The 21,789-nt window shown below is 38.0% G+C and overlaps 1 protein-coding gene across 21 annotated transcripts in view; it reads right to left on the reverse strand.

The window, feature by feature from the left end:
* The window catches only part of ZZZ3 (zinc finger ZZ-type containing 3), a 38,303-nt gene that overhangs the window by 4,581 nt on the left and 11,933 nt on the right, over positions 1-21,789 (reverse strand). For 6 of the 21 annotated variants that reach the window (XM_083510454.1, XM_083510440.1, XM_083510455.1 and 3 more), the window contains 8 exons: positions 16,614-18,178; positions 7,137-7,275; positions 5,222-5,369; positions 5,031-5,149; positions 4,712-4,783; positions 4,450-4,551; positions 2,046-2,141; positions 259-411 (listed from right to left, as the gene is read on the reverse strand). In XM_083510454.1, the coding sequence (XP_083366580.1) occupies positions 259-411; positions 2,046-2,141; positions 4,450-4,551; positions 4,712-4,783; positions 5,031-5,149; positions 5,222-5,369; positions 7,137-7,275; positions 16,614-18,127 (2,343 nt within the window). In that variant the 5' untranslated portion in view covers positions 18,128-18,178. Of the gene's footprint in view, positions 1-258; positions 412-2,045; positions 2,142-4,449; positions 4,552-4,711; positions 4,787-5,030; positions 5,150-5,221; positions 5,370-7,136; positions 7,276-16,613; positions 18,179-21,789 lie in introns of all 21 variants that reach the window. The other 15 variants (XM_083510436.1, XM_083510452.1, XM_083510447.1 and 12 more) reach the window with 3 other exon arrangements.

Below are 21,789 nucleotides of genomic sequence, written 5' to 3' on the forward strand. Positions count from 1 at the left end.
TGTCTGTTGAATAATAATAATCACATAAGAAATGTGCCAAGATGCTGAAGATTAAAGCAGAAGTATTTTCAGCTCTCACATGGGGGTTTGGAAAGGAAAGGAAAAATAAACAGATACACTTTTACCCAACACTTTTGGCACCGAAAACCTGTTCCTATTATATTGAAGATTTTGCTTTACTCAACACAGGCATTCCTTGAGCTGTCTTAACTCTCAGCACCTTCATGCATAATCATCTACTTAGAATAAAAAATATACCGATGATTCCTCCTCTGCTGCATTGCCTAAATGACTATGAAAACTTGATCTGTCATCATCTTCGTCCATATACACGGGAGGTTCATGGGATGTCATGAAAGTTGAGGGCTTGAAGAGATGTTTATTCAGAGGATGTTGCCTTCTACTGGAGGACTAGAACAGAAGAACACACCATCTATGAAATGGTATTAAGAAACCACCATCGTAACATTTTAACAGTATCCAATGTGTTCTCACCATTGGTTTGGGAAGCTGTATACACACAGCATTAGCCACAATCCATATCTATCATGTAGTTTCTTGTTAAATATTGCATTTTGATGCGCTTCCCCCAAACCAGCTTCAACATGAATTGAATACTCATCAGGAAAAGGCATCCTCGCCGTGTCTCGGCCCACTTCTGTGGACATTCACAGGCAATTTAGATACACATCAAACTGCTGACGAGTACAACAAACAAATGCTGTTTGAAATGCAGTGAAAAAGAACCGCCACATTACTTCTAATTTTCATTATAAAGACATTATTACAACATATGGTCAAAGCACTGATGAATTCTGAAAACAAGAAATTGTTTTGCCAAAAACTGGCTGAAAATCTGATTAAGTAATTAAGTGGAACACTCCCGCTTCCCTATTTACAAAATCCCACAAATAAAACGATTTGTGTAAGCGATCAACAAGGCTCTTCAGAACCAATGCAAACAGGGTGCTTTAAACCAAAACATTTAATAACCGGTTTAAAAACAGAATTTAAGTAACAAAGAAGGGAAAATGCCACTGTGTGGCACCCAAAACTCCACAAATCCACAGAAGGAAGAGCCTCTCAGTCATACTAGCCTAGAGGTGAGGGGGTGAGGAAAAGGCCTCCACCTTCTACCCTGGCTGGGCATGGTATGAAACTGTGGATCTGCTGCTCTGATATTCCACTGAATGTCCACTTTAAACCATTTGTTGGATATTTATGGTAGCAGACAGGTTGGTGATCATCAGATTTTGGGAAGGGATTGAAAGGAAAAACCAAATAGAGGTAAGCTAAAAACAGCAAGGCGGGAAAAAATGCCATGGATAAATTTGTGTTGGAATGGTACAGTTTTATTACACACATGAACAAGACATACAACAGTGCGCTTTAAACCATTATCTCTTAAACAAACTATGGTTTAATGTGAATACACAACATACTGGTGACACACTGCTGAAAATTTCCCAGTCCTCTGCTTCTATACCACTAGGGAATAAGTCAGTCTGGAAAATTAATCTCCCCAGATTAACTCCGAAAATTCCCTGGTTCTATTTGTCTTCAATTTGGTGGGTTTCTTGCCCCAGCAGACCTCTATGTCTGTAAATTTCAGTCTAATTGTCCACAAAGCACTAGGTAAGATGAAGTGATTCCTTTTTAAAGCCATCTGCTACAATTGTAACGGCTGACATTGTGCGATACCTCTGAAGGTATCCTTCTGAAATTTGGCATGATTCATCCTTAAAAAGGGGGGATCTTGTCTCCAAATTGCATCTAATCCCCCCTCAAAAAAAAGAGTTATTGATATTTGGGGTTTTGTTTTTTAATCATAATAAAATGGTGTCCAGCACAAAAGCCCCTAGATCAGTCTGAAATTTGGCATCTTTGACCACTATGGAGAGGCTACTCTTTCTGAAAATTTCTTCCAAAGCAAGCAAACAAACAAACAAACAAGTAAAATGTGCTGATAAAGCACCATTCATGTTTTCCACAAATGTATTTTTATCTAAACGCCAGAAACAGATGTGAAATATTCTAGCAATTACCTTTTTGGAGTAAAAATACAAGTTTGGAGTTCTGCCCGGAACTGGAATACCAGCCTTAGTCAGTTTTATAAAATACTTTTGCACTCTGCTGGCAACCTGAAAGAGTAAAAACAGATTTTTAAAAATACATATGGGCACTAATTCTAAACATTAATACCAATTAGTAAGCTATGTTTTGTATTTAAAAAGGTAAAAACATGAGAGATGGATGACAGCTGGTAATGTTACCTTAAAACATTTAACAGAGACATAGTGAACATTATCTACTTTACAAATGTGCCACTCATAAGTTCCTAGCTGCCATGCTGCTCTATACACTTAAAGCCATGCCCTCTTCCCTATTCATAAGAACACTTCGCACTCCTCTTCAAATCCGTCATCAAGAACAGCTTCATTTGCAAAGCCCTTCCAGAGCTCTGTTTGCCAATTTGTCACTCACTTTCCCAGATTGCTTCTACTCCTCCTCCCTAATCCCCTACTTAATTTTGTCTGTAACTTGTATAAAGACATTGTCACCTCCATTTTCCGCGATATCTGCCCAATATTGCTGGTGCTTAAAAGCATTTAAATAGTGAACATACAGAGCCACAGATACCAAAAAGTTATGGAATAAAGCTTTTTAATTTGCTAAATTAGCAAAGTAAGAGGTTACAGATTATTTTTCATTCTGTCCTTCCTTCAACAAGATCAGAACAATATATATTCAATTCAGGATTATTTAAAATATGAAATATTCTCTCTAAATTCCTATTTAATAGGATACCAATATTTTCAGATTATGAGGAAACTTATTTAATGAATGTATTGTGGCCAGGAAAAGATCTAGGAAATATAAAATGTCTTAAGGGGGAAGGACTAGAAGTTCCTAATATAATGCTACATTGCATTCATATCATAGGGCATTATTGGTTGCCTCTTAGTTGTGAATCTGGTTACAAAAGAGAAAATATTGCAAGTACTATTAAATTGTACTCTGCTCATCAGCAAAATGTGGGCTTCGGGGCTTCGTTTTGAGAAAGGTATAGAAATTTAATAAATGAGTAAGTGAGGAAAATGCTTGTTTCAAATTAAAAAATATTCCAGATGCGCCTTCAAACTACAGTGGTACCTCGGGTTACATACGCTTCAGGTTACATACGCTTCAGGTTATAGACTCCGCTAACCCAGAAATAGTGCCTCAGGTTAAGAACTTTGCTTCAGGATGAGAACATAAATCGTGGTCTGGTGGCGCAGCAGCAGCAGGAGGCCCCGTTAGCTAAAGTGGTGCTTCAGGTTAAGAACAGTTTCAGGTTAAGAACGGACCTCCGGAACGAATTAAGTACTTAACCCGAGGTACCACTGTAATTATAACGCATTGTGGTATGGAGTCAACTCTAATTTTAATCAAAGGAGATAAATGAACTTTCTTCAGTCTAGGATAAAAATCCTTTTCACACATTTATAATTTTACTCTAGGTGCAATGCAACAACCCAAAAATCTGAAATTTGCCATTTTTCATGTACTTTGCAGACAAAGTTTACTAGAGAGCTGGTACCATTAAAGGATTATTGGGGGGCTTGCCACTGATAGCATTCCTAACTTGTTGGCATCTGTCAGTCTCATGAGACAATGGAGTACGCCTCCAGGGATGAAGTCAAGCTGCTGCATTAGCAGCACCTAAGTGACCTCCCTGGGGCGCAAGCCAGAGTAGTGTGCATAGAGGTCCTGCTCAGACAACAGGATCCACCTCTTGGCATATGTAATCCAAAGGAATACAGGGCAATGTGTTTGGCACCGGCTTGGCTGCAGTTGTTGGAAAGAGGTGTACAAAGTGCCATCCATCTTAGGGATTTGTGTAGGGTTCCCTTCTTACCCTTTTCTTTTCCTGAAGATATCCCCCAAGGCAGTGAAGGGTTAGGACCAGAGTTTTCTTACTAATACCTACTAATTCATTAATTAATTTGAAAGAACAACAAACTAATAATACCGGTGTTAAAAAACTAGGTTCTCAGTGGACATTATATAGGAATATAATTCTGAAGCCTCTGTGCTATTCGTATGAAAGAACTCTGCTGAGGTTTAGCTTTGATAGTAGCTCATTACTGGGAAGAGACAAATTGATAATTTGAGTAGATTTTGTTGAAAATGTGGTTCAAGATAAAATTGATTGCCACCCACTGCTATTCTTCTCACCACTCCAGAAGAAATTGTATAACCTATGAAAGCAACTCTTAGCAAAAGCAACAGATAAGAGTCTGTTGGGGCAATGAGAAGAGAACTGAGCAGGAAGGCACCTGTTGCACTTCTTGAAGCTTCTGCACCAGGGATTGGATATCTACCCCTAGTTCTCTGGCTTGTTTTACACAGGCACAAAACCCGCCTGTTGGGCTACACAGACCTCAAACAAGTGTTGCTCCCTATTACCTGCTTCGCAGTTCTGTTTCCCAGTTCATCAGCTATTTTCTGCCATCGTCGAGATTCTATTTCTTCTGGTGGATATTTCAGGAGTAGTAATTCAAGCTTTTTCTGAAGCAATCACAAAGTAGGTCATAGATACCAATTAATGTTTCACAAAAGAGAGCTCCACTTATTCATTAATGGGGGTGGGCAGGGGTGGGGAATACAATGCAAAAGCCAAATTAACATTATAGAATTGTATGATTCTGCTAGCCTCATTTTCCATTACCTGTTCTTCTGTACTCCACAGCTGATTAAAAGTTTCAGGTTTGGTCTCATCACAAAGTCGCCCTCTTATCATCTGCTTAAATACAGTACATAACATGGGACAAGACTTTAGAGAAGTTCATTTAACTGGATTTAATTCAAACAAAACCAGAGTTTACTCAATGAATGACTAAGCAAATCATCTAAATTTTCACATTAAAATAAATATTCCCAATGGGCAGGTATTTGAAACTGGTGCCTTTGAATTCATTACAACTATTGAAAATGCTGTTTTATAAAATCCTGAAAATAGCTTCTGTCTTATTTTTGGTAGTATTTACCTGCGGACGGTTGTTTGCTGAAGCTTCTGGACAATCACTGAAAGGCAAGACAGAGTACGAAGTGGCCTCTCCATCCTTTCTGAGATCCAAAGGGCTTTTTGGTCTTACAGGTAAACCTACTGAAAATAATAGAAAATAATTATTAAAGAGCATTAGAGTGCCCCACCACCATGACATTGTTATTTACTTACCTTTATCAAAAATAAGTTTTGCTCGTCTACTGTTACGCTTTCGGTTTTTGAATTCTCTTTCAAAATTCCCAAGGCTTGTAGTATATTGGTCCCAGGATATATCTGGCAGCTGAACAACTCTCTGTGGATATGGAAGCCCTACGTCAACCTGAAAAAGTCAAAATTATGAAGAAAAGAGTTCACAAATACACACAAAGCACACTTTCAAATGATGCAATATGAAACTAATATGAGCCTGTTTTAAAGTAACCATGTTTTACTGTATTTCCACATTTTAAAAGGAACTCGTCCACAGTAATACACAGGAAAGCATATAAAATATGTAGGGGAATGGGAAATGATGGCTTGTTGGAGATCATGTTTAAAACAGTGACAGACATCTCCTCTTACTGTCTTTTGTTAGCTAAATAGAAAGCATGATTTCCCATCAAATTTTAGTCTGTGTGCAAATATAGCATATTAAGAGAGACAGGGAGGAGACCAGGAAATAGAAATTAAAGAACATACCACAGTTGGTCAAAAACATCTTCAGAATGTGTGTGGATATTTCCCCCTACAACTCACTCACTATATGCTCTTCCCTTAATAATTCAATTGTAATCAATGGCAGTATGTTCCACAAAAACATCTACAGACTGGCCTGAAACAGACACTTCTGCTTTCTCATGACTGCATCATACAGCTCAATTGCTAGTTCTCTTTGCTAGGACATCTAAACTTTCTCTGCAAAATCAGAAGTAAATTAACTGTCAATGACAAGCAGGAGGAGTTACAATGCTGCAGCATACATTCAACTAGGGGAGGCAAATAACCCTAAAACAGCGTGGTGGGACATTAGTGTGAGCATGCAGCCTATTCCCCACCTGCAGACAGCTTTCAGTGTGAACCAAATCCTATGCATGAACACCTGGTCACATGGAGATGTTGTGTTTTTCTCTGCAGAAATTTTGCAATGAGAAGCCTTCTTCAAATGTTCAGTCTAAATACGTGATGGCAAGGGGAGCAGGAAGAGACTAGGTGTCTGTACCAAACATTACTCCAAAATCCTAAACCATGTCAAGAGTGCCCATTCCCACCACACTCGTCCTTTTAGCCTTTAGCACAGAAGTCTGTAAGGGGCTTCCATTCAGGAACCTTACAATCGGGAACCCTGATAATATCGAGTTCCTGGTGCTCGTGTGCCCAGGCTGTAAGAGGGCTTCATAAGATCAGGAGTGAAGGGCTGAGTTTACACTGAAAGCTATCTGGAGAGGGACATGGATGTGGGAGAGGGCACAAACTCCATTTTCTACCACAATGTTTCAGTATCACCCCTGGGTGAATTGTAGCTGGGATGTTAAGGGGCTATTTAAAAACCCAACAACAAGAAGCATTGGCGCTGTCTATAGCATGAAAGGATATGGAGGCCACTGAATATGTCATTGATGGTTAAAGGAGGTATGAAGTCAGGAGAAATGGCTGCCTCTGCCCCTCAGTTACGGAGAGCGGTGGCTTTTATAGACAGCTTAATTGAAACTGCCAAACAAATTGGGAGTTGGGCACAGTATGGAGAACCATTTCATACCTCAGCTGCCTGAGTGCATGGGAGGCCCTGAATCAGAAGAACCAGCCCCAAGTGGGGAATTTGGGAAAAGACAAGTTAAGGGAAGAAGAATGGAAACTCTTGCCCTTACCTATTAGATCTGACAGGCCCTCAACCAACATTACAACCTCATTACAAAATCTTCAGAAGCACAGTTTTGAACAAACAATGTATTTGAGAAGGTAACAGACTCACGAAGCTCTAATTGCCTGTGTCTTATAGAAAGACCATGTTTTCCCCTAATTCTACCATTTACACGCACTTGTCTGCAGGAGATGAATTATTCGTTATCAAACATCTCTCAGGGGTGCTTAAAAATTCCCACTGCAATACCTTCTTTTGGAGACTTTCCACAAATCCAATGGGATCTTTCAGCGCTTCTCTCTGGTGTCTGCCTAAACTCTCAAGATCTTGAACTGCTTGAGTGCGCTGAGCCTCGAGTACCGCAATCGTCTGTAACAGTCTCTGATAACTACAGAGACAAAGGGAAACAACTCACTACAGATTTCTATGCACAATAACCAAAGCAAAAGGAGGGGGGAAACCCTAAAACCTCAGCACCCAGCACACTTATCTGAAAGACTCAAACAAAGCATATTATTTTAAACAGGACTGCATATATTAAAAGTAATTTTTTAAGTGCACCAATAGAATGTGTGTCAGAAGTTCCTTTAACCTGAAATAGTGGTAGGATTGACTGCTTTATAGAAATATCAGCAAAAACACATAACGAGTATAAAAAACTGGATGCTGAGTAAGCCATAAAACAATGACTTTTTTCTTCTTGCTGCACAGTATGTTTATTTCTACCTGCCACTATAAATATGGTTCCAACATTCTAGACTAGTATCACTCTGATACCTGGGCAAAGGAAGTATCTAAGTATCTATCTATCTATCTATCTATCTATCTATCTATCTATCTATCTTAGTCAATGAGTTTAATCTGAGTTAATTTTCCCCCACTCCCAAAAATATACCACAAAACCTTGCCTGGCAAAAGATTTTGGCATAGCTAGGGGGTAGGGCAGACTAAGTGAGCAGGCACTGGGCAGGCTGTGGACTGAGCCCCATCTGAAAGCGGTCCAAGGCCTACTGCAGGTCTCAGTCCACTGTTTGTGTTTCTTTTAAATGATAAAGCAGCCTCACGACAGAGCCAAGGCTCTGTTATACACATTTGCATGGATGGTATAGTTCACTTTTCAGTGATGCAATTCATGTTTATATCTTATTTATACTGAAAGCTATTATATCTTATTTCTTTTGCTTTGTCTTACCAAAGACATGCCTCAAGTTCCTTCCTATCTGCATCATTAATGGTTTATATATTCAGTATTATTGTGAGTGTATGTGTTCACACCCACACAAATGCAGAGTTCTGACATGTGTCAGCCCGAACACTGAGGTCCAACTCCGAGGGCCTTCTGGCGGTTCCCTCACTGCGAGAAGTGAGGTTACAGGGAACCAGGAAGAGGGCCTTCTTGGTAGTGGCGCCCGCTATGTGGAATGCCCTCCCATCAGATGTCAAGGAAATAAACAACTGACTTTTAGAAGACATCTGAAGGCAGCCCTATTTAGCAAAGTTTTAAATGTTTGATGTTTTATTGTGTTTTTAATATTTTGTTGGAAGCCACCCAGAGTGGCTGGGGAAACTCAGCCAGATGGGCAGGGTATAAATAATAAATTACTATTATTATTATTATTATTATTATTATTATTATTATTATTATTATTATTATTATTTCCTAAAGCATAAATAATGAGTTCTTGCTTACACTGCTGTCTCACAGAAAGAATAATTCTTCTGCATTGACATCTTAGGAGTTCATACATGTTCACAGGATTTATTTATTTTTAGCAAAAGGAAAGCATTGTTTTTGCTTAGCAATACTATTAAGCACATTAATAAGAGCAGTACTTAACTGGCTTAATAGGCACAAATCCCAAGAGGATAAATGTTTTTCTAACAATATGTTAGACAACAAGCCTTGCAAATACATATTCACAGAGGGTAGCTACTTTTTATAGTTTATACAAACATATACAACTCCTGTGTGGGCAGGCCTGAATAATTATGACACTGAAGCAACAGGAAGAGAAACTTACATGTGCATAATTGTTCCTATATATAATTGTCTAAACATATGATAAAACAAACCCAACAAGGAATACATACCTAATGGTGCAAAATTGGAATATTTTCCCATTACTATTGGAAAAAAAATCAACATATTTACATCTTAGGCTGAATACTCAGGAATCTTAGTGTGTTCATTGTAGCTAGATAAACATGAAGTGCGTCCAGCTAGAAATGTTTTATGCAACAATTTGATTTCCATCTCATGTGAGAAGAAATATGCTGACATTTGAATGGCTTTCCCAGACAAGCTACTGGGCAAGCCTTTGCCAAGGGTAGTTAATTTAAATAACTGGATGAATTCCTAATATAGGCATTCACTTCCTTCCATAGCAAGAGAAGTCAACAAGAAAGGAAAAAGTGAATCACTAATGAGAGATCCTAAAGTTGTTGGAATGTAGGATATGCCTCATTATCACATTGGACACAGAGGAATGAGAAGAGGGGACTAAGAAAAGAACACAAAAAATAGCCAGTTCTGGATTTCCATATAAGGTTCAATCCTTACAGAAACTACTGTCTGACAAAGTCTATATGGGAATTCATGCACAGCCTCTCTACATGCACATTGAATTAGTTACTCACTAATATTTGCACAGGGGTTTTGCACATAGGGATTCTGAAAGCAATCTTAAAAGTAATACCGTCTTCTTTGATTGCTTGTTATGAGCAATACCACTGTTCTCAGGTCTAACAACCCATGAAATGAACTAGTAAAGATTTCACATATGTTTTGCATTTTTAAGTCTGCCTTCTAATTATCTGAAAGATCATATAGTCCTTTTTTACAGTCAAAATTCCAACATAGTTTGCAGTAGAAGAATTAGTTTCTCAGCTGACTTAGTTCAATAAACTATTTTATGCGATTTATATTTAAGCTGCTGTGGGTTAAGCGGTCTATCATGCAACTTTATTTTTACAAAGCAATCCGTCAGTCCAAATAATTAAAATCTGTTTATAATTAGTCATTTTCATTATACTAATAATTTCAGATTGCCCCAAGGGCAGATAGAAAATGTGTTGACTTCCTAGAGCCAAAGAAGACAGCTGAATCTACAGAGAAGCACAAGGCTACATACCCAGTAGGCACTCATACATGAGCCAGGGGACTCCTGAACTATTTATTGCCGCAGTGCTTCCTTTAAAATGTTCTTACACTGCTGTCTACTGTTTTGTGGGCCCAGGGACAGTGAGGCAGAGGTGGAGTGCACAGACAAAAGAAAGGGAACAGGAAACACATGCTGGATTCAAATTAGGCCACAACTTTAATGATTACAGATGCAATTGGTTCAGCATAGGCATTGGGTGTGTTTTGCAAAGATCAACCAGCCTACCTGCTGGTTGATGAACCATTGAGGTTAACAAAAAATTAGAGGTCCCCCTGCAGTGGCTACCACATATGGAGAACCCCTAAGTGATCCCCAATGTGGTGTGGCAGAAGAGGAAGATTGCAGAAAGGTGTGAAAGCATCTCTGTGAGCAGAGATTTTCCACAATCTTTCCCCTTCGTCTCCCATACCACATCTAACCCCATTCAGCAAAGGAATTGAGAAGCCTTTTCAGAAGACTGTCTGGGAGAGGATGGGGTGGAAAAGTCACTTTCCACCTCACCCACGGGTATATCTCTGGATCCACCCCAAATATACATTCACACAATCATATGGTAAGTTTTGAAAACTAGTAACCTCATAAAATTCTTTTTTCATCCTAGGCAAGGTTTCCAATCTTACAACTGTAACACAACTAACTTTTTTGCTAACACAAAAGCTAACAAACCTAATCTCAAAACATCATTTTGAATACATATATATTATGCCATTCCACCACACATCTGCCACAGGTGGCTCACATAACGATTAAATACTAATGCAACTGAAACAAAGTTTAAAATACAAAATACTTAACTCATTACAACTGCCTTTTTTTTCTTACGAGAATCAAAATCCTGGCAACACCAAAAAAGAACCATACATCTGTAAGGACTGCTATGAAATTGCATGGACTCATAAAACTACTGCTATATTATCAGCAGCACAACTGAATTCTATGCTTCACTTTCTGATTCATATATTTATGTAGGGAATTATCACAACAGGACATTTAAATAAGTCTTTTTTCTGTATCATCATGATAACAGATGATAGATGAAAAACCCATAAAAAGAAAGCTAAACACTATCTCCAACAAGTAAATGCTTCAAAAAATTTCTTCACACTGACAATATGAAGTTAATCTATCAATGGTAGAACTGAATGCCCATTTTAATAAATCTTTGCTTCTCTAGTCAAGAAAAATAAGATTCTCCTCATTCAACATTAACTAACAGAGTAAAGGAAAAAGGTAAAGTACCTCTGGACAGTTAAGTCCAGTCAAAGGCGATTATGGGATGCCGCGCTCAGATAAGACTCTATACTGTTAAAATATTCATACTTCATAAATCAGAAGTTAGGGTATAACCTGTTTTGAAAATGCAACATATGAATGTCTATTTTTATTCTTATGATGAGACCAAGCGTATTATAAATTTAAAATGGAACAAACATAGCATCTTTTGTAATATACTAACAGGCTAATGTGACAGATGTAGTGTTTGTTCTGATAAAGCACAGAGGTGGCTCACTTAGAACATAAGAGTCATGAACTTCCTGCATAAGTTTATACAAGGCACATCCTGTATCTCAAGGGAAATGTTTCATTATTTTTTAGTTGATTCTGCTATTTCAAGCAATTATTTTGTTTCCTGCTGTGGAATCACAATATTAATTGTGTATACACTAATTATTTATTTAACACACTTTAAAACCGAGACTGGAGAACAATAAGCAACGACAGCAAGGTAAAACAGAAAATACAACTTGTGGAGCATTTTAAGAGGATGATAAACCACTGGTACCAGGACAGACATAGTGTTCCTGATCCCTTTACCACATTTGTGAGACTGAAAGCTCCCAGTGGGCTCATTCACTTCTCACACCATCTTCTTTCACACCAAAATCCCTTCCCTCATTCCCTTTTCAGATATGACTATAGTGCAGTTTAAGGTTGCATTCATGGTAATAGCAACCATGGAGAGCTCAAAACAAGAGATAAAAGCATACACATGATTAGAAGTGGGATGTTAGAATTAACACCAGTATAGACGTAATTCTGAAAAGAGAAGTGAGGGGAAGTTGCACACAAGTGGTAAAGGTATGTAGAAGCCTATGGGGTGTCAATAATTTCCTAACCGTAGTTAGAAAATCAGTAACATTCTGTCTGCAGTCGGTTTTCAAAATTCAGTTCCAGTATTTTCCAGACAATCATTACTGGTTATCGGAAAAATAACCCTGTTAAATGCATGTCTATTGAAGAAACATTGCAAATTGGGCTAGCTGGGTTGGAAGCAGAGCTCAAGTCCCAAACCCTGGAATAATGCTCCACTCCAGCACCAGCACTTGTAAACAGGAACAAATGGAAAAGGTGTTTAAAAGTTATATGAGCTGGTGAAGAGCAGAGCTCAATTCCAGGTGTAGTTGTCTCTCTGAACTAAAAGAAATTTAGAGGATGATTCAGAATATAGAGAGCAGATATATAACCATCCAAACCAGGCTGTTGATCAAGGAAACATCTTTTATGAGATATTTGCTATTCTAGTCTTTTAACAGTTTAGTCGGGAAAACTAAGTTGGACTTGCCTTTGGGAACTTTTAGTAGACAAGTGGAATAAGAATCAGTAATTATTAGTCACATGATAGATAACTTATTCCAAAGCTTTTTGCCTATGAGAAGATTGGCTTCATTAGGCCCAAACTGAGAATCCTGCCCTCCCAAATTATTTAGTTCTGTTATTGAATTTTGTTCATTTACTGATGAGAAACAAAGTACTCTGAACATGTTTAAAACCATTATCCTTTTTATTACTTCATGTGTTTCAAAGTGAATTCTGGCACACACAATTGGTTCTAAAGTTGGGGTTATTGGGAGGGAGAATCTTTGAAATTAATCCAAGAATGAAATGAAGTAACAAGTCCTCTTCAATTTGCTATTCTTTACACATACACACACACACAAAGTTATTTTTACAAAAAAAGGTGGGGGAAAGAAAGCATCTTTTTTCCATCTAGAGGAAATAAAATCAGAAAAAAAGGATTTGGCCATAAAAAAATACACACATTTTATTCTTTTTAACTTCTACAGAGCAGCCAGAGCTGTTGTAACCAAAATATTCCAAAAAATATTTATGTATAAAAAATACTTCTATAGTGATTTCATTAAAAAATATCAAAGCAGTTTACAACAATTATATCTATACAATAAAAACCATGTAAAAAGTAAAATCACAGATAATCAGCTATTACAAAAGCTATTAATGGTCTTCCTAAGCCTAGTGACATAGAAAAGTTTTCAGCAAATGTTTAAAGGCTAAAATAAAAGGTGCCTGCTGAGATGACTATGAGATATTAATCCATATGTACAGTATCTATGAAACATTCTAAAAAGCAGCAGCTACCATTTATCCAACCTTTCAAAGAATTCAACAATATCCCATTTCTGGGCAAGGTACTAGAGTGCATACTGGCATCTCAGGCTCCAGGGGTTTCTGGATGAGATGGAACACCTAGATCAATTTCAATCTGGTTTTAGGCCTAGTTATAGGACAGAGGCAGCTTTTGACATACTTCCCTTGTCCAATTCCCAGTGTATGTCCCAGTTGGTTCTGCTGGATGGGATTTGGAGACATTGTTCTAAATTGTCTCAGTTATAAACTGGTGTGCCATCAGTAATGGAACTTAATCCAGACAAGACAGAGGTACGCGTGATCAGTCGGAAGCCAGAACAGTGAATATGGATTCAGCCTGTACTGGATGGAGTAACACTGCCCTTGAAAACTCAGGTTCACAGTGTGGGGTATGCTTCTGGATTCAGTCCTGAGCCTGGATGCCCAGAAGTGCATTTGCACAGTTAAAGCTGGTGCACCCACTCCTGCAGATGTCTGATCTGGCCACAGTAAGACACACACCTTATTTACATTGTGTTTGGATTACTGTAGCACACTCTATGTGGGGCTGCCTTTGAAAAGTGCTCATAAACTCCAGCTGGCCCAAAGAGCTGCAGCCAGGCGGTTAACAGGGGCCGGTTATAGGGAACATATGATTCCCTTGTTACAATAACTCCACTGACTACTTCCAGGCACTCGTCTGTTTTCGGACACAATTCAAAGTAGCTGGAGTAAGGGTTAGGTCAGCAATAAACCACCTGGTGTCAGTAAAGTTAGCTCTTTATTCAAATAAACCAAAACAGCACAGGCCTAGTGATCACAGCTACTCTGCCCAAGAGGCCTTGCCCCAATGAGGCAGTTGCAAGAACTAGAGGTCCCCACCTTCCCATTGCTCTCTAAGGCTCCTCACCTGGTTACTTCCCCAGCAACCTAAGGCTTTGTCTTCATTTCTCTGCATGTTCTGGGAGACTGGGGGGGAATAAGTATTATCTTTTATATGTTTTTAGCTTACTACCGGTATATTTTTTTTCTGTGTTGTTTTAATTTGTGTAAACCACCTTCAATCCCAGTCTGGGAGCAAAGTGGGATATAAAAAAAAATATCATCATCAACAAAAAAGGTATACCGGTAAACACGCAAATCCCTTGGTGACAGCACAATCATCAGATATACAAGTACCAGCTTCACCAAAGGCAATGCTTTTGGCTTGAAACAAATATTCAACTTTTATGTGTTGACTGAACATGTGCCAAACAAAAACTAAAGTTTTTTGTAAGGTGCAACACTGTTCTTTTAAAAAATAAACATAAATCCAACTTCACTTTGTCAACAACTGTTAACCACTAAAACATCTCTAGCACACAAACAAGGTTTGATATGGCCTTTCAGTCCACATCTGACTTCCAGCAGTTCATTTCCGTTTCAAAATTATGCATTCACTGAGAAAAGATCACAATGGGGAAACATCCATTTACAGAAAGTGTAACTTAAAAACAAGGTCAAGCTGTAAATATGTTTCAAATTCTTATGAGGAAAAATAAACTGCAGCCAATTGTTGTTATTGCAGTTATTTCCACAAAATGTTAACAGGAAAAAACACTATTCTAATCCAATTGCTTTTATTCAAAGCACATTATCTAATTCCAGCAGTAAAAACATCCATTTTAAGTGATGTGACTCCAAAAGTAATAATACAGTCACTGATCCCAGAGATGAAAGACAATCATCTGCTACTTCTGCGTCACAATGTCCAAAGTTACAACTGAATGTACAAAACCATATTTATTGCTAGAAAATAATCATGTTTCTCTGTTCATCAGAAAATTAGCCTTTTAACTGGCCTTTAATACTTTAGCTATTCAGTACTGAGAATGCAACTAAATAAACAGTGACAAAATGTTTAACTCCAAGAATAGGAAGACATTCTTAACATACTCCAAATCTCAAAAGTACATATTAATTCAAAGTAACTTAATATTTCTTGTTGCATAAACAAGGTCTTGGGTTATTTACATATCTGACTACTCCATTAAGATCCAGAAGCTGAATTTCTCTCTCCCAGCCCACACCAACTGTCTAAACCACTACTGATCTAGACCACAAAGCCTACCACACTTTGCTACTTCATCAACCCTGCTACTTCATCAGCCTCCTATACCCAGCAAAGGCCAGATGTGGGCAGGGGGGCGGTTAAGAATAATTCACTGTTGGATGTTCAGCTGTTGAGGATTCACGTGGAAAAGCACTATCTCTATACCTTGAAGGTTATATGCAGTTCACAAACCTTCCTAACCTCCACCTGTCAAAATGACAAGCATATATTTATACAGCTAATAATGTATTAAACCTAATTGATGAACCATATGATTTTATCACGAGAGAGATTCATATAAGAAGCCTGATCAGCAGAACGTCTGCTTGCACAAATGGGGACTTCCGCTTATGTAGTGGGGCTCCCCCACCCCTCTCTACACCCCACTGCATGCATCCCAAAATTGACTTGTGGAAGTCGTAGAACCGCAACAGCGCACAGGGAGAGGAGAGAAGGGATTGTTTCATCTGTGCAAAATGAAATTCACAATGCTAAATTCCATGCAACATTACTAGATTTTACAGATGACAGTTTTAGAGTAAGTTTAGAAACTGCTACACAATAAGTTAGCAACGTAAACCAGGTTAATTAATTTGAAGCTTATATAAATTAATCTCTTTTGCAATACTATGTAACTGCCATAATAACTCACTGACAATTTATACACTCTGCTATGTACACTAATATCACTATTCTACAGACTACATTGTATTTAGCATACTAATAAAATGAAATTTTCACTCAAACGTTGCAATAAAACCTGAAATGTAAAATTCTAATTTTTGAATTAGCTTTCAAAAACAAAAACAATGAAGTTTTACACTGAAATTCTATACATGTCTACTCAGCAATAAGACCCACTGAGTTCAATGGGGCTTGCTTCTAGATAGACAGATATAAGACTGCAGCCTTAAAGTCAACTTCCTGCTATACTCTCACACTAAAATAACACACTTAAATCATAGTTCTTGCAGAATTCAAGTGTCTTCTAAAGAAAACTATTATTTAAATGAAATTACACTAAGGCAGATGTAATAGTATTTGAAAAACTAGGGGCTTGAATAACAAACAAAAAGCAGAATCCATGGTTACCATAGTTACACATACTCTTTGTTGTGTTTCAATGCCACATGATCTGATTCAAAGAAATACACATCAGGCTCTTCCTCTTCCTCTTCTACAGCATGAAGATTGGCACTCTCTTTGGCAGATGGTAGGGATCCAGTAACAAGTCTAGCCTCTGGGGGTGGTTTACTTAGTCCTTCATCTATATATTCCCCGGAATCACAACTTCTCTCTTTCTCATTCAGAACAGTATCTGTGTTTACAGAAGACCCATTGATATTGGTAATACTTGATTCTACATTCGTTTCAGCGGCACTGTGATTGTTCTCCTCAAGCTGTCCATTTTCTCTACATGGAGAGTTATGTTTAGTAGGGCTACCTTTTGCTGTGCCCACCCTCCATGGTGATGTTCTCAGTGTGTATCTGTGTTCTTGAGGTTCTGACACAGATGCAATTTGAGCGGAAACACAGTCCAAAACAGAAACTGATGGTTCAGGTTCACCTGAGACTGATGTACTGTCATGACAATTGCCCAGGTTGCTGTTGGTTTTTTCAGACTGTTCTTTTGAGGCACTGCTATCACCCACCACGTCTACTTCCTCCTCAGAATCCCTTAATAAAGGTGACTGGATTTCAGAAGAGGACCCCGTACCCGTACCTGACTCATGTGCCTGATTAGTAGTTTCCTCAGGCAAACAGTTGTTTAATTGTTTGTGGTCCTCTAATGTTAACTGTTCTTGTGAATTTGTGCAAGGCACACTGTGGTCAACAAAACTGTCCTCTTTATTTCTGTTGAGAAAAAATGATGAGTGGGCCAATGAATTTCCATTTTCTGCAACATCTTTTTCCTTAGATGAACAGGAAACAACATTGTTTTGTGCTGTATTCCCATCAGGCTGACAGTTGTCACACTTTGCAGCATTTGGACCTCTCCCATCAACTCCATTGACAGTCTGACAACCTGTAAGTTCTTCGGATACTGAGAAACTGTTAATTTTTTCTGCACAAGAATTCACTTTTTTAACTTCCCTTTTATCACTGTCGTCCAATATAAGACATCGACAAGCTCGTTTAGCTCCTGGAGTGACTGCAGCATTGTCTGGTACTGAACTCTTGCGTTCCAATCGTTCCTTCCCTGTTTTAGAGGACAACACTTCTTCTGAACTGTTTTGTCCCTCTGAACGCAGGCAGCGCTTAACTCGCTTTAAAACTGGTGAATGAGGTTCCCCTTGTTTCTTCTCACAATTGTCCACAATTTGTTTCTCAACACTATCCTTTTCTGAAGCTGATAGTCCCCTCTTTCGAGGGCTTACCCATGATTCCCTAGAACTTTGCTGTTTCACATCAGTGTTACTTCGTGCACTGTTATTTCCCTTTTGAGTCTGCAGAGATTCTGGCTTCTTCTTTGGTGATCTTGATCTTACTTGTGGAAGAGAAGAAACTTCCTCTGGATGAGCGATGCTACGATTTCTTAAAGTTCGGCCACAAAAATTTTCATCCAAACCATTTAACCCTACTGTTGATCTTGTGACACGAGTAGATCGAGAAGCAGCCATACTATGGCAAGTCCCTAAAGTATGTTCCTCATGATCCACTCATTCCGAAACCTTCAAAGAAAGGTAAATAAAACAATGAGAAAAAGCATTGTCTGTAGTAGAAAATATGCTAACATTTCAATTTTATGACTAAATAAGGATCTCTATTATGGTAGTTTCCTTGTGACAGCAGGGCAATCATCTAAATTTCTTAGCAGATGTTAACACTAACTGCTCAATATTGACACTACTATTTATATAACAGAGGGTCAGAAAAAGGTTTTGACACTAAAGCAGGTTTATAAAATGAAAATCATTTTCTTTCAGTTAAGCCAAACAGAAAAGTTACATAAACCATTGTTTCTGGCATTAAATGAACAGGAAGGAATTCTAATGCATTTAAGAGAACATACAAAAAAGTTCTATCTAATTTCAACAGTATTTTTCAATTTATAATTCAAAAAAGGACTAAAAATCTACAACTCAAGCAGTGAATCATCTACTTCTACACTCATAACCCAAAAGGATACCCTACGACTAAAGAAGGAGTTGAAAATTTTATTCAAAGGCATGTTGCAAACATGCTTATCATTTCTGCACTCACTTTAAGATGAAAGTCAATTACTGTACTCATCTCCCAAGACAATTTGTTCATTTCAAGCAAAACCACAGTGATGGCTTTCATCATTTGACTGTAGGAAAAAAAACCAACCCATAAAAGTTGTCTACTCTTATGGCTCAGCACTAAGTCAACCAATGCACTCTGGTCTAAGTAAAGGAAATAAGCATATGGATATAAATTTATCTAATCAAAGACAGTCTGCTTGAATTCACTGCTAATGCTAAGCTTTTAAAAATGTACAGGAATATATTTCACAATGCTTCACTTTATTCACAACTAGAATCTCATCCACTAATGATAGGGTCTATCATCATCCCTAAAAGTTGCATCAGGTTTTACCTTTGGGGATAAAAATTCCCAGGCTTCAAGTATGTTGGAACTGGGCTACATGATTCCTGACAAAGACCTGGTGGGTTCTTGAAACAGAACCTCAGTCATCTCTCCTATGCTGGGTCCTTATGTTAACTCAGTGGCATGTGACTCCCTGTGCCTACGAGTCCCATGCCACTGGTGTAATTTAAGAAGCCTAAGACCATGTGGGATATGCTATCACATCTCTTCCTTGTGCCAAGGTCAATCCTTGGAAAACTGAATTAATGCTTGTGTCAGGAGGAGCTGCTGACAAAAACAAATCAACAAGTCAACAGTGAATAAGTAGAAGATCATATATGCCTCTAATTCAAAACTTGTCTACTGAAACTAGAAATAAAGACTATGGAAAAATAAAGCAAACGGGGCTAAAAAATTATGCACATTTACTCAGCAGTAAACCTCATTAAACTTAGTGAAACTTGCTTCAGGGTAATCCTGTACAAGACTGGACTGTTACTATTTTATACCACAGTTTCACTCTAAGTTAAAACTGATAGATATCAAGATGTACTTAATTGATTGAGCCTCATGTACAATCAACTGCACTAAAAACCAAAGTTAATGGGTTAAATAATTTAGCAGGATAAGACGCAATCATAATCAAATGGAACATAAAGATATTTTTTTTAAAAAAAAAACCTAGAAGAAACTAGGACCAGATTCTAAACTACACTGACTCCGATATAATATGGAATAAGATGGTAGTCCCTGCTTCATTTTCAGAAGGTTTTATAAGCTAAATAATATAAATATATTAAGCAACAGAGAGGCTCCCTAAACCACTATTGACTTATAAATACTAGAATTATAAGAATTTTGGAATAATAGTGGAAGTAACTTATAAATTTAGGGAACATGGATCATGGATCTGTACACAAACAAAACCAAACTCTAATGTAAAATAAATTATACCCACTTCTAAATTGTAAAAATTGTCCAAGCTTTAAAGCCATTTCCTATTTTTTTCCATTAAAGAGATGGACTGCTGGGAAAACAAAAGTTGAGGCTCGTTATTTTGATCTATGTGATATAACTACTCTCATACCCTTTTTCAGGAGAAAAAACTGTGATAAATTATGTCCTTTTAGTGGGAACAAAGTAGGCCCTACAAAAAAACAACACCTTGTATATGAATGCTAAGAAAACAGCTAATGTATCTCCTTGCAAATGAAAGGAACATTTGTTTCAAATTATCCAGTTTAGTGAGGTGTTTTAAAGGAGTATTCTGCTCATCAATGTAAGCATGCTTCAAAAGCAAAATCTGAAATACTTAATACAAATATTTTATTTGGGAGGATGAAATGTTTGTTTTCCTATCTTCCAGAAAGCCATGATATCAAGGAAGCAAAGCCTAGATGAGATAATCCTAAATGTCTGGTGCACGAAGCATACTATATGGCAGGGATGGACAACAAATAGCCCTCCAAATGTTGCTGGACTATTACATTAATTGGAACTGGTGAGAGTTCAACAGCATCTGGAGGGCTACATGTCCCCATCCCTGCTACATGGAGTCTAACCACAGATGGGGAATATTCTTTGTCCCTAAAACTGGGAGTATACATTATTCATGAAAATTTAACAAGGGATTCTGAACTAAAGTTACTGGGTTTGGCAATAAGCAAATGCTATGATGTTTTGATCAAGAAAATAAATTGTTGTACACTTCAAATGGTCTATCCTTAGTAATCAAGCTGTAACTGAATTGGATTTCTGGATTCATCATGTCACACCTTTCCAACCTTTGCAGTCCCACAACCACTGATGCATTCCATGAAGAATGTAATGACACAGGGAAAACAAGCCTGGCCCAGCCACCTGCATGGTGTTGGCTTCTCTGCCAGAAGAACAGTTCACTCCGCTTTATAATTGCCAGTTGTCCAGCAACTGCAGGGCTAAAGGGAAGTATAATCTACCCTGATCCATCATTCTAATGACAACTGGGATGTGTGTGCATTGGGGAGGGGTGACTATATACCATCACCACGTATACCATCAGCCAGCTTGAAGATCTTCATTGCAGAAGCCAGGGCACAAAGATTCAAATAAATCTCCAAAGATGACATAATTCCCCATGATAGTCAGTTTTGGAAAGGTGAAAAAGACTAGTATGAAAATGAAGTTAAACCCCATTTTAAAGACCCTGATCATCTAGCCCAGGGGTTGTCAACCTGGTCCCTACTGTCCACTAGCGGGTGTTTCGGGATTCTAGGTGGGTGGTAGGGGGTTCTACGGCACAAGCTGAATCCTCCTTCCATCAAGCACAGGTAAGGAAATTTTACCATCAAGAAAGATGAATTCGTGGGCGGTAGGTATAAAAAGGTTGACTACCCCTGATCTAGTCCAACCCTCTGCAATGAAGGAATATGCAGCTGTCCCATATGTGGCGTTATCAGCAACATGCACTAACCAACTCCAACATTACACAGCAAAAAGCATGTGAAGGTTCTGCCCTTAGAACCAACTGCATACATCTTTTATTAGAATCCATTCTGTTTGAAAGATACCTGATAAATTTAAAGTTCTGTCTATAAGGAACAATGCCCAAGTAGAGAAAGGATGTGGAATTTATAGGGAAGCTCTATGACAGAAAACTGACACACATTAACCAAATTAGAATAAAAACTAGTTCTTATAAGTTATGACTATGCCATAATAATTCATATTCCACACAATTATATTTTATGAA

This window comes from Podarcis liolepis (assembly GCF_965112155.1).
Source record: "Podarcis liolepis genome assembly, chromosome: 6".
Classification (NCBI taxonomy): Eukaryota; Metazoa; Chordata; class Lepidosauria; order Squamata; family Lacertidae; genus Podarcis; species Podarcis liolepis.